Source organism: Martes martes, assembly GCF_963455335.1.
Source record: "Martes martes genome assembly, chromosome: 12".
In the NCBI taxonomy this organism is placed as follows: Eukaryota; Metazoa; Chordata; class Mammalia; order Carnivora; family Mustelidae; genus Martes; species Martes martes.
In genome coordinates, this window is record NC_137900.1 from 60,294,643 (window position 1) to 60,307,873 (window position 13,231).

General features: G+C 47.8%; 1 protein-coding gene across 3 annotated transcripts in view; it reads left to right on the forward strand.

The window, feature by feature from the left end:
* RUSC2 (RUN and SH3 domain containing 2) overlaps positions 1-13,231 on the forward strand; it is a 68,203-nt gene that overhangs the window by 51,482 nt on the left and 3,490 nt on the right. The window contains exons 2-6 of one of the 3 annotated variants that reach the window (XM_080820400.1): positions 3,446-5,542; positions 10,596-11,225; positions 11,467-11,652; positions 11,822-11,962; positions 13,048-13,124. In XM_080820400.1, the coding sequence (XP_080676526.1) occupies positions 3,514-5,542; positions 10,596-11,225; positions 11,467-11,652; positions 11,822-11,962; positions 13,048-13,124 (3,063 nt within the window). In that variant the 5' untranslated portion in view covers positions 3,446-3,513. The remainder of the gene's footprint in view (positions 1-3,445; positions 5,543-10,595; positions 11,226-11,466; positions 11,653-11,821; positions 11,963-13,047; positions 13,125-13,231) is intronic. The other 2 variants (XM_080820401.1, XM_080820402.1) reach the window with 2 other exon arrangements.

Here is a 13,231-nt window from a genome sequence, read left to right on the forward strand (position 1 = left end):
GATTGGATTTTACTGACAGACTTTCATAATAATCACCACTGTTTGATTTCAGAACATTTTCATCACCCCAGAAAGAACTTCCATACCCATTAGAAGTCACTCCCTGTTCCCCAGTCCCTGGCAACCACTAATCTATTTTCTGTTTCCCTGGATTTGCCTATTCTGGACATTTCATATAAATGGAATCATACAACACCATACAAAGAAGCCTTTTATGACTGGCTTCTTTCACTTACCTTTTTGAGGTTCATTCACATTGTAGCATTGATCACTACTTGATTCCTTTTATTGCTAAATAATATTCTATTGCATGTATATATCAAATTTTTTAAAAAGATTTTATTTATTTATTTGAGAGACACAGCGAGAGAGGGAACACAAGCCGGGGGAGTGAGAGAGGGAGAAGCAGGCTTCCCACTGAGCAGGGAGCCCGATGCGGGGCTCAATCCCAGAACCCTAGGATCAAGCCCTGAGCCGAAGGCAGACGCTTAATGACTGAACCACCCAGGTGCCCCTATATCAAATTATTTTTTAACATCAGGGGGTTTTTTTTGCAGCTTTATCTATCTACACTGGGGCTCCTGGCTGGCTTAGGTGGAGTGCGCAACTCTTGATCTCAGGGTTGTTGGTTCTATCCCCACTTTGGGTCAAGAGATTACTTAAAAATAGAATCTTGAAAAAAAAGAAAAGAAGAGAAGAGAAACCAAATTTAAAAAATAAAGTACGTAAGCTCTACACCCAGTGTGGGGCTTGAACTCTAAACCCTGAGATCAAGAATCACATGTTTTGCCAACTGAGCAAGGCACCTGGCCATATCACATTATGTTTATCCATTCATCTGTTAATGGATAATGTCTTGCTACAACTTTTTTGGCTACTGTGAATGCCTGCTATGAATATTAATATACAAACTTTTGTGTAAACACGTGTTTTCCTTTATCTTGGATATATATCTAGGAGTAGAATTGCTGGGTCATGTGGTAACTCTATGTTTAACATTTTAAGGAACTGTCAGACTGATTTTCCAAAGTGGCTGTACCATTTTACAATGCCTCAAACAAGGTTGAGCTTCCAGTATCTCCGCATCCTCACCAACATTTGTTACTATCTTTTATCTTAGACATCGTGGTGGAGATGAAGTGGTATCTATGTGGTTTTCATTTCTATAATGACTAATGATGTTGAGCATCTTTCCATGTGTTTATTGGCCATTTGTAAGTGTTCTGTGGAGAAATGTCTATTGAAGTTCTTTGTCCAGTTTTTAATTGGGTTATATGTCTTTTTATTGTTTAGTTGTAAGAGTTCTTCATATATTTTGATCAGTAATCTCTTCACAAGTATTTTCTCCCATTTTGTGGATTGTCTTTTCTTGATGGTATCCTCTGAGGCATGAAGGTTTTTAAGTTTTATGAAGTCCACCTTATCTATCATATCTGAGAAACCAGCACCCAATCCAAGATAACAAATACTATTCCCATGTTTTCTTATAGAACTCAAACCTCATAGCTCAGTTTAGCTTCTCTGGTTTCTACTTTTCTCCATATGAACTCGTTACCCCCAATCGACTCCCAAAGGGTTGGAAGTCCAACAAAGAAGTCTTCCTCTCAGAAAGTAAAGGTGGGGGGGGGTGGCAGGGAGAAAGGATCAACACTCACTTTTTAATATTGATGTAATTTAATTTATAAATTTTTTAAACTGTTTTCCTCACATACGTATTGATCAGCCACTTGAATTTTTTCATTTATGTGTTGCCTGTTCATGTCCTTGAGCATGTGTGACTTGCCCAGATCTTTTCTATACTCCACATGAAGAGCTGTGATCCTGTAATCTAAATGAGTTAAATTTTTTAAAATTGGTGTTAAGCATTCAACTAAATGATGGAAAACTTAGGCATTGAGGAATTTAGATTCACAGTGGGTGGAAGGAAAATGACAGGAATAAAAAAGGAAGGAAGAGAAATGAATGAATTAGCAAAAATTAGATAGGAGGAGTCTGAGCAAGCGATAACTGTTAGGACTCTAACTTGGTAACACAGGAGACTAGAATTTGAGGAAGCCATTTGGCCACAGTCCGGCCAGCAGACCAGAGAATCTCCAAACAGGCTGTGTGTGCTTGAGACCAGGAGACTTTGAATAGGAGAGAACTTTACCTTAGCCTGTTAGATGAAAAAGTGGGAAGAGATGACTTTCTTGGGGACCCTGATAGTGAAAGTTCTGTACTGAAACTGGGCAGAATTTGGGCACTTCAGAAGATCTGTATCCTGAGCCGGACAAGAGTGTATTATGCCTATGATGTTTGCTAGGCCTTCTGTGTGCCTGAGTGATACAAAAGTGATAGAAATAGACACCCACCGCCTCAGTGAGAAGGTTGGCATCACCCATACTTGTAGTCACTCTAATGCGCAACTCGGTCTCTATATTCAAGAAGCTCCAGAACAGGGGTGCGTGGCTGGCTCAGTCAGTGGAGCATATGACTCCTGATCTCAGGGTTGTGAGTGCCAGCCCCACATTCACTGCAGAGATTACTTAAAAATAAAATCTTGAGGGGTGCATGGGTGGCTCATTAAGTGTCTACCTTCAGCTCGAGTCATGATCCCAGGGCCTTGGGATGGAGCCCCATGTTAGGATCCCTGCTCATCGGGAGGCCTGCTTCTCCCTCTCCCGCTCCCCACTGCTTGTGTTCCTCTCTCACTGTGTCTCTGTCAAATAAATAAATAAAATCTTTTAAAAAATAAAATAAAATAAAGTCTTATAAAGGAAAAAAAAAGTAGAAGCTCCAGGACAGTAGGAGGGAGAATGAGGATCGCTAGCCCACAGCCAGCAGAGAGGGACAAGCATTCTGGGGCTCAAAGGAGAAAATGAAGTGACATGGGGGCAAACCATACAGAATATTTAAAAACAGTTTTCTTGCAAAATTAATAGCTTATTGTCATGAGTACATGATGTAGTTTGTATTCATGATTTTCCCCTCTCTGAGAGCTGGCAAGCTGTAGCTGGGTCTATGGCATCTCTCTGTCCCCCTCAGTGCCGAGCACCCTTTCAGCATCCTAGATGATTTTTCTAAGTTAGGTTCTATTCATACTTTTTTTGTAGTTGGGACTTATCATCATTTACTGCTAAGAACATGTCCTTGAAAGAAAGGGAGAAATTACTGTTCTTGAGATCCCCAGACCTTTGTAGGTGGCATGAAAAGGGGTTTGCCCTTTGTCACGAGTGGATGCATGGCTGATGTGGAATGGAGCAGGCACTCAGGAACTGGACCTGTGCTACATGGAAAGTCCGGCAGGGTGGCCTTACCCTGTCGGGCTGTGCTCTCAAGCTCCATCTCGACTCTGAGTCTTTTCTCCTCTTGGGCTCTTCTCCATCTGAAAATGCTAAGGGGAAGGGCATGTCCCTGACTTCCAGGGAGGTGACATTAGGTTCCCTTTCTTTCCCTCTCTCTCCAGGTGCCAAGCTCTCCTGATGAAATGTGTTCTGCCCCACTGGGCTCCGGGGGCAGTGTCTGGTGCTGTTGATGCCCTTGTTCGAAATTTCCAGAATGGATAGTCCCCCAAAGCTGGCTGGAGAGACCCTCATCGTCCACCACATCCCCCTGGTGCACTGTCAGGTCCCAGACAGGCAGTGCTGTGGAGGGGCAAGTGGAGGTAGTGGGAGCACCAGATCCAATCCTTTCTGCCCCCCTGACCTGGGCATCACCCAGCCTGATCAAGACCTAGGACAAGCTGACTCGCTGCTATACAACAGTCTGCACTCTGCTGCAGGGGGATCCGCACGGCCTGCAGACAGCACGAAGAGTAGGGTTCGGGATGGCAGAGGCCCTGGGGCCCCTAAACGGCACAATCCTTTCCTGCTGCAGGAGGGTGCGGCTGAGCCAGGACTTAGTGATCTGTATGACGACAGCATTGGTGATAGTGCCACCCAGCAGTCCTTCCACCTGCATGGGGCTGGTCAGCCCACCTTCCGTCTGTCCCCTTTCCAGCTGCCACCACCTGGCCCCAGAGCAGGCAGGCCATGGGGGGCAACGCGTAGTCGGGCTGGAGTAGTGGAGGGGCAGGAACAGGAGCCAGTGGCCACCTTGGAGAGCCAGCACTGCAGCCCTAGCCACTGCTGCCGGCCAGACCTGGAAGCAGAGACCATGGAGCTGGACGAGTGTGGGGGACCTGGGGGGAGTGGCAGTGGGGGTGGAGCCAGTGATACCTCTGGCTTTTCCTTCGATCAGGAATGGAAGCTCAGTTCAGATGAGTCCCCAAGGAACCCAGGATGCTCGGGCTCGGGGCCTCAGCCCTGCCGCTGCAGTAGCACCTCCAGTCAGTCCGAGGCGGCTGACCAGTCCATGGGCTACGTGAGTGACTCCTCCTGCAACAGCTCAGACGGTGTGCTGGTCACCTTCAGCACCCTCTACAACAAGATGCATGGCAACTCCCGTGCCAATCTCAACTCTGCCCCACAGTCTTGCAGCAACTCTTCTTTCTGCAGCCACTCAGACCCTGGCGCCTTCTACCTGGACCTGCAGCCCTCCCCAGCTGAGTCGAAGATGTCTTGCGAGTCCCACCACCCTGACAGCGGAGGAAGGGAAGGGAGCTATGGCTGTCCTCATGCCTCATCTCCTGAGCTCGATGCCAACTGCAACTCCTACCGCCCACACTGTGAGCCCTGCCCAGGTGTGGCTGACCTCACAGCCTGCTTCCAGAGCCAGGCCCGTCTTGTTGTGGCCACCCAGAATTACTATAAACTTGTCACCTGTGACCTCTCCTCCCAGTCATCCCCAAGCCCAGCTGGCTCTTCCATCACCAGCTGCTCTGAAGAACACACCAAGATAAGCCCTGCACCAGGCCCTGGCCCAGACCCTGGCCCTGGCCAGCCCTCTGAGTATTACCTATTCCAGAGGCCAGAAGTCCAGACAGAGGAACAAGGAGTGATGGGTTCCTCAGTGGACGCAGCAGCTCCTGTGGGCCCCAGTGTGATCGAGGGGCAAGTGTATACTAACACTTCACCCCCCAACCTTAGCACTGGACGCCAGCGCTCTCGGAGCTGTGATCGCAGCCTCGCACGCAGCCCTCCTGTCCGCCTGGGCTCACTGGAACGCATGTTGAGTTGCCCAGTGCGCCTGAGTGAGGGTCCTGCAGCCCTCGCTGGGCCTGGCTCCCCACCTCGGCGAGTCACCTCCTTTGCTGAGCTCGCCAAGGGCCGGAAGAAAGCTGCAGGCTCTGGTTCCCCACCACTTCGAGTGAGCATTGGGGACTCCTCCCAGGAGTTCTCACCCATCCCAGAAGCCCAACAAGATAGGGTGGGCCCACTGGACGAGGGCACTCGCTGTAGCCACAGCCTACCACCCATGCCCTCAGGGCCCGGCATGGACATAACTGGCCCAGAGCCCTGGTCCACCCAGGTCTGTCAGGGCCCCCAGTCCAGTGAGATGCCACCTGCTAGCCTCAGAGCTGCTGGGCAAGGCCCCCTGGCCCAGCTGATGGATCCAGGGCCTGCTCTCTCAGGGAGCCCAGCCAACAGCCATACCCAGAAGGATGCAAGAGCTAGAGCTGACGGTAAGGAACCTAGAGGCTGGAGAATACCAGGATATATATGCATGGCCTCCTTAGTGATAGGGCCCTAGCAACCACCCTATCCATAACCACTAAAGGTTCCTCAGCCTAGATCCATCATCTTTCCAGTCGAGGTCATGTCCTACAGTTGTAATGGAGGGAAGGATAAAAAGTGACACTGAAATGTCAGAGATTGATATATTGGGAAAGGAAGTATGCAGAAGATTGTGATAGTAAGCCTCTATGACTGGAAAGATGATGGTACATGGATAGGGACCACAGACACTGATGTAAAAGTGGATTTCCTAGAAAAAGGAGAAAGTCCCAAATTCAGTTTGGGACATTTAGGAATTTGCAGTGCCTAAGAGATATGTCCCATAGGCAAACCACACTGGGTGTCATTGAGGTTCGCTCTTTGGTCAGTGATTGTTGCTGCTCTTCAAAGAGCCTGAATCCAGACACTTGACTTTTAAGCATCTTGGGCCTGCTCTTTCCCTATTTATTTTATTACATTTAAATAATTGTTTTATAAATGCTCTGTGTTAAATGTTGGTGATAGAGAGATGTGAGGGACAGTCTCTAGCCTCAAGGAATTCTGACTATGGATGAAAACAGAAAAGGTAACATAATTAATACACAGAGATGGGGTGAGGCACATGCCTGGGTGGCTTAGTTGGTTAAGCAGCCAACTCTTGATGTCAGCTCAGGTCTCAATTTCAGGATCGTGAGTTCAAGCCCTGTGTTGGAGCCTACTTAAGAACAAAAACCAGAGATGAAGGTGTACAGTACTGGTGTATGAGAGGCATCTCTAGACAGACTAAAATGTCAGAGAAAGACTGCTAACAGAATTTACATTTAAAGCCAGTCTAGAAAGAGGATGAGGAATAGGCTTTGTGGAGACTTGTACGAAGAACATTCTGGGTTCATACAGTTGTCTGCGTAAAACCACAAAGGTGAAGAATAACTTGATGTTTACAGAAACTGTAAGTAATTTGGTATAGCCAAATAATTTGGTAGGGTGTGGAGGGAACTATTGAAGGATTTTAATCTGGGAAGTGGCATTTTGGTTGTTTTTAATAGCTTAATGGGATGTTCTTTGCATTTTAGAAAGATCACTGGTAGTTTGGGTGAAAGGTGGATTGGAAAGGATGCCCTGGGGGTCAGGAGACCACCAAGACCAAAATCATCAGAATAATAGAGGTAGCTGAAGCTTTGAGTAGATGAGAGCCCCCAGGGAGAATGTGTGGAGTTGTAAAGGGAACAAGGACAGAGAGCCCTGAGGATATAATGATTTAAGGGTGAGCAGAGCAACACTCAAAAGTTCTGAGAAGAATTAGGAAAATCAGGGGAGAGTAAAGCCACAGGCACTAGAGGAGGTGAAAGTTTCAAAAAAGAGTTGGGTTCAACAAAGTTTTGAAGAGAAATTGCTAATATTAAGGCTGAAGAATCCCGAAAACAACATTTAGGAGTAGTGAGGGGGGAAGCAGACCTCAGAGGGTTTGGAAGGAGAGATAAAGCAGGGAAAGGGACATAAAGGGGCATGTGCTATGCTGTGGGCTCGGTCGGGTCCTTTGGCTTCTCGAAGGGAATGGGTTAAAGAACCATTAATGGTGTAATCTCTGCTGTTGGGGAGATCATAGCCTGAGAAGACTTCACACTCCTAAACAGACACAGAGGAGCTGCCTTTGGAGTGGAGGATGAAAGGGGAGGCCCCAAGGAGGAGGGGGTTCTGAAACAGCAGAGATTGGCTAGAGTCCCACTCCCTTCCTAGACTTCACTACCTGGTGGGTGCCACTCGGCCCAGGGGATGCTATGGCTGGCATTCTGAAGGCAAGAACAATCCTGGTCGGAGATGGGAGAGGCATTTTAAAGTGGTGTGTGTGTGTTTTTTTAAAATTATTGGATAAGACTTTTCAGATAGAGATGCTATTCTGTTGCATAAGTCTCCAGTGACCTCCCATAGGGCTTCTCTCTAGATTCTGTATGGTTTTTTTTTAATTAAAGAGTGAATGACAATTCAATGAATTCATGAATGACAAAAGAAGCTGAGATCTCTTTGACATCCTGAGCAGCAGAGTCAAGATTCAAAAAGACCTTACCAAATCTGGAAAGAACAAAACAAAAAAGCAGGGGCTAATGTGAAGTTTGATAGGTAAGCTGTACTTGACTTGTGATACTTAATTGATTGCACATTCAGAATGAGTCAGCAGTTTGGAAGGGCTTCCACACAGTTCAAATGACTGTCTTCATTGAAAGACTCCAGAAAGGAGAAGCTGATAGTCCTCTACTCCTCTGAACCAGTTAGCGCTCACCTACAAGTTCTGGGTACTCCATTTTAAGAAGGAACTGAAGGACTGTGGTTGTGTCACCTACAGAACAGCAAACTTGGGTGAATGTGGTCTCTGATTTTCTCAAGGGCTGTCCCACAGAAAAGTGAGAAACCTTAGTCTCTGTATTCCCTGGGGACAAAACTGAGACCCACTCCCCAGGTCAGACCCCTCCTTCTTCCCTTATCTCATTCCTCTCAACTCAAACCCTATCCTGGGGACTTGGGGAGGATTTTTTTTAAAAAAAGAGTAGAAATAAACAGTTTAATTCAAACATACTTTATATAGCAGGCATAATAAAGCTACTGTTGGGAAGACCTAATCTGAAAGCCAGGGTCAGTTCAGCCTTGAAATTTGATTCAAATAAATGGAAGGGGAGGAGGCATTCCCAACAGGAAAGGCTGTGTACTTAAAGATGGGAATGGGGTGGGAAGAGCGGTGTCTATGGCAGGTGTGCGAGTTTGAGTGGAGCAATCTAATTGGTGGCAAGTGTGGATACCTATTTGAGAAGATTAGACTTCATTCTGTGGGCAGTAGGGCCCCAGGGGATAAAACTGGTATTTATTAAGAAATCTGATTTATGTAAGAAGATCTGGTTGCAGCAAGACTAGCCTGAACCAAGGGTGACCGTGGGGATTCATTCATTTAACAAATATTTATTCAGTACCTACTATATACTGGGCTCTAGTCTAGGCACTGGGGATACATCAATGAACAACTCAAAAACCCTGCTTTTTTGGAGTCCTTATGAGGAGTAATAGATAATAAACAAATAAGATAATTTCTAATAGGGATAAAATGCTGAAAAGAAAATACAACAGGATAATGAAACAGAGTGTGACTTCCCAGAGGGACTGGGGTGGTCACCACTGAGGTGGTGATATTTGAACTGATGCCTGAATGATGAGATGATTTCAGGTAGAACCAGCAGGTGCAAAAGACCTTGAGATGTTAATTAACTTGGCATGTTTAAGGGTAGAAGGAAGTGTGACTGGAGCATAGTAATAAGCAAGGGAGAATGACAAAGGTTGTTCTCGAAGCACAGATTGGAGATGAAAGGAGGGTATATATTGAATATATTCCCTGGGAGTGATTCTGAAACCCCTCCCTGTTGAGGTTGTGATCACTATCCCCTTAAGAATCAATGAAGTAAATAAATGGGAAAAGATGAGGGATACCATTTCCTGTGTAGTGCAATGTGATAAAGAAAACATTAGCCCCTAAGTCAGACTCTGGTTTAGGCAGAATTTTAGCTCTGGCACTTCCTAAGTATAACCTTGGACAAATGACTTAATCTCTCTAAATTTCCAATACCCTGAGCTGTCAGGTAAGGATATTAATTCCTGTCTCATAGATTTGTTGAGCCAGAGTTGTCTAGTGAGCCACACCCAGGGTTTCTGGCTTCGTGGAAGCTTGTAGCACCACCTTGTGCCAATTCAAATGTTTACAGTGTGTGCAGTTTTATTAGAAGCACAACTCACACAAAGACAGGTTGTGCAGTATCCTGGAGTTTTGTGTTTAGTTCTGAGCCCTGTGTGTTGAGAGACGCTGACCTGAAGATTGGCTGAAAGAACAGGAGAGGACCAGTGTTGGGGACCACAGCTCTGTGTAGAGGGAGCAAATGTGGATCCTGAGGCTCTAGTGCCAGGATCATGAAAGAGTGGGAATGGGGTGGATGGAGGTGACAGGAGGCTGATTCCAGCTGCAAATGAAGAAATGTTATGGTTAGATTTGCTTAAAAATGAAATGAGTCAGCTTTAGTGGAGACTGGTGATGAGCAAAAGCTTGAAGTAAATAACATCTTACCTTGAATATCTGTGATCCTTACTCCCAACTGTTTAGGCTTAGAAACAAGGAAATGGTAGATCTGCCCTTGACAGATATGGAAGTCATGAGGGGAAAGGTGATAGATGAACTTCTTTAAAATAGCAAAATTTTGATGGGGAGGGGGGAAGATGGAGAGTCTTTTTCTTTTTAAGATTTTATTTATTTTAGAGTGAGCGAGGCAGGGGAGGGGCAGAGGAAGGAGAGAGTGAGAGAGAATCTCCAGCAGACTCCCCACTGAGAGCAGAGCCCAACATGGGGCTTGATCTCACTACCCATGAGATCATGACCTGAGCCGAAACCAAGAGTCAGAGGCTTAACCAGCCAGGCACCCCAGAGGGAGAGAAAGAATCTTAAGTAGGCTCCAAGCCCAGCACAGAGCCTGAGATCATAACCTGAGCTGAAATCAAGAGTCAGATGCTTAACTGACTGAGCCACCCAGACATGCTTAAAATAGTACATTTTAAGTGAAAGCAGAATCCTCAAGCAGAATAATCCAAAGATTAAGGGGAAGGTGGGGGCTAAAGCTATGGGTTCAGGAGTCTTCTGTATGAATGTCTGACCTTGAACAATGCAGGGGAGAAAGTGTAAAGGGAGATCTAAGAATGGAGCCTTAAGATACACCCACCCTTGAAGTCAAGAAAATGAAAAAGGGGTGACTAGTCAAGAGTACAGGAGAGTTCAGCATCGTAAAAACAATAGAAAAAGTTTTACAAAAGATGGGAGGAGCACTGTCACATTCCCAAACTTGGATTGCCCCTACCCCGCATTCAATTCCTACAACCCGGGTCCTGCCCATCTCTTCCCCTCTCCCCTGTGAGCATTATCTGTCTGCTTCTTTGCTTCCTCTCCTGGGGGTCCTAGGGTCTGTCTCTCTGATTCTTCCTTCATCACTGTTGCCACAGGGGGTGGTGCGGACAGCCGACCAGTCCTTCGCTACAGCAAGGAGCAGAGGCCAACCACGCTGCCCATCCAGCCGTTCGTGTTCCAGCACCACTTCCCAAAGCAGTTGGCCAAGGCCCGCGCCCTCCATAGCCTTTCCCAGCTCTACAGCCTCTCTGGCTGCAGCCGTGCACAGCAGCCTGCCCCACTGGCTGCCCCCACTGCTCAAGTCCCAGCCTTAGCTCCCTCAGGGGAGTCACAGGCACCTGCCAACAGAGGTGCCAGGAAAGCTGGGCCTGAGCCAGAAACCTCGCGCCCATCACCCCTGGGCAGCTACTCCCCCATCCGCAGTGCTGGCCCCTTTGGGCCCAGCACCGACTCTTCTGCTTCCACCTCGTGCTCCCCTCCTCCAGAGCAGGCCACAGCCACAGAAAGCCCACCCCCATGGAGCCGCTCCTGTCCTCCTGTTGCCCGGCCTGCCACCTCCCAGCAGCCACAGAAGGAGGATCAGAAGCTACTGACCTTGGCTGAGTACCGTCTCCATGGAACAGGAAGCTTGCCTCCTCTGGGCTCCTGGAGATCTAGCCTCAGTCGAGCAGACAGTCTAGCCCGGGGAGGTGGTGAGGGCAGCATGGCCTCCAGGCCCAATAACGGTATGAGCGTTACCGTCCACCACAAGCATTTCTACCACCACCACCCCCGCCACCTTTGAATGCTTTCTTATTCTCCGACCTGGGGTCAGGGGTTAAAATGTTTACATCTCCTTCCCCAGCTTCTATGAATAATATCCAAACACTCCCAGCCCTCATTTTATATGGCCACACTGGGTGGATGTGAAATGTTGTCTCCTGCTAACTCTTGCCCGTCTCTTCCGCTCATCTGTTCTGCTTTCAGCCAACCACCTATCCCCTCAAGCACTCAAGTGGCGGGAATACAGGAGGAAGAACCCACTAGGGCCACCTGGATTGTCAGGGAGCCTGGACCGAAGGCCACAGGATGCTCGGCTGGCCCGAAGGAACCCCATCTTTGAGTTCCCTGGCTCCTTCAGTGCTGCTGGCCATCTGAACTGCCGGCTGAATGGTGTGTGGGCCAGGTCCCCAGGATGCCCAGGGCAGGCTCTAACGCAGCTGGGCAGGGCTGGGGAAAGGAGCAGTCCCACAGGAACATGTCCCAGAGAGTATGAGGCACAGAACTGAGCTGCGACTCTTGGAAGGAAGTTGCTTGAGATTGGGTTTTCTCTTCTTTCCAGGTCAAATAGTGAAGCCATTACCACTGACCTGCCCTGACTTCCAAGATCCCTTTTCCTTGACTGAGAAGCCTCCAGCTGAGTTTTGTCTGTCCCCAGATGGCAACTCAGAGGCCATTTCCATTGACCTGCTTCAGAAAAAAGGTGAATATGACCCCCAGGTCAGGCCAGGAATTCTGTTGTCAGTACCTTTTTGTGCTTATTGCCCTACTGTCTAGTCCTCCAGAATATTTCCCTATTTAGATAGGGAAAGTGCTAGAAAGGAATCAGCACAGGAACTGGGGCAAGAGGCAGAAGTCTGTGCATTGTGTAAGGCTAGTGTGCATGAGTGCACAAGGATCATTTATCAGATGCTTAAGAATCAGGCTTCGGTCTCTTACCTCAGGGGGCTAAGGAGAGTGAGGGAGATTGCCGTGTCATAAATGGCCATGTGCTCTAATGGGAGTATAAATACTACAGGGCCTAACAGCTTGGGTAGGCATGATGGTAACATCTACTAAGATATTCAGCAAATAAGGGACCACTGGACTAAGAGAGAGCTGTTTTCAGTGAGATGATGGGGAAAGAATTGAGCATAATTGGGGGCTGAAGGGAAGCCTGTGGGAAGGGAGAAGGATGAAGCTGAAGTCCCCTGTAGAGGCAGAGTGGGGAGTTCAAAGCTGGGAAAAGGGAAGAACCTTGAGCAAGATAGAGATTGAGGGGGACAGGAAGGAAGATAGACAAAATGTAGTGATGTCTTTTGAATGGACCGTGAAGTTGAATTAATGACCAGTGGCCTCTATTCTCTTGGTAAAGTCAAACCAAGAGTTTGAGAAGAGGGTAAAAACTTGGCAATGTGAGAGCATAGCAGACACACCGCAAGGCAGTGTGTCAAAGAGGTGCCCTTGTCGGTCACTGTTGTGAGTGGCCCTGGACTTTCTCCAACAGCCACTAGCCTGGTTTCTCATAGCGAAGAAGATGGATAGTTAGTTTGATCCAGGACTGGAGTAAGAGAGTCTTAAAGATGCAATCACCGGGACGGGCCCACTGGCAGTGAAAACAGTACAAGGCTTGAGAACTGGGCAAAAACAGGAAGGGGTTGGGACCTGGTCCTCAGTAAGACTGAGACCCATGTGCAGAGACAGAGACAGAGAGTGGATGCCCCTCTCTCTCTCCACTGAGGGCTCAGTTTCAGCTGAGTTGCCGGGGGACTTGCTTAGGAACCCGTCACATGGAGTTCTCACTTGCAGGGCTGGTGAAGGCGGTTAACACTGCCGTGGACCTCATCGTGGCCCATTTTGGCACAAGCCGGGATCCTGGGGTGAAGGTAGGCAAAAAACTGGCAAGCTGAGCTCTACCCTGCTGACCCTCACGCATTCTATGCTGCCGCCTTCTGCTCTCCTGCACCTAGAACCCAGAATCTGGTACTTTGGG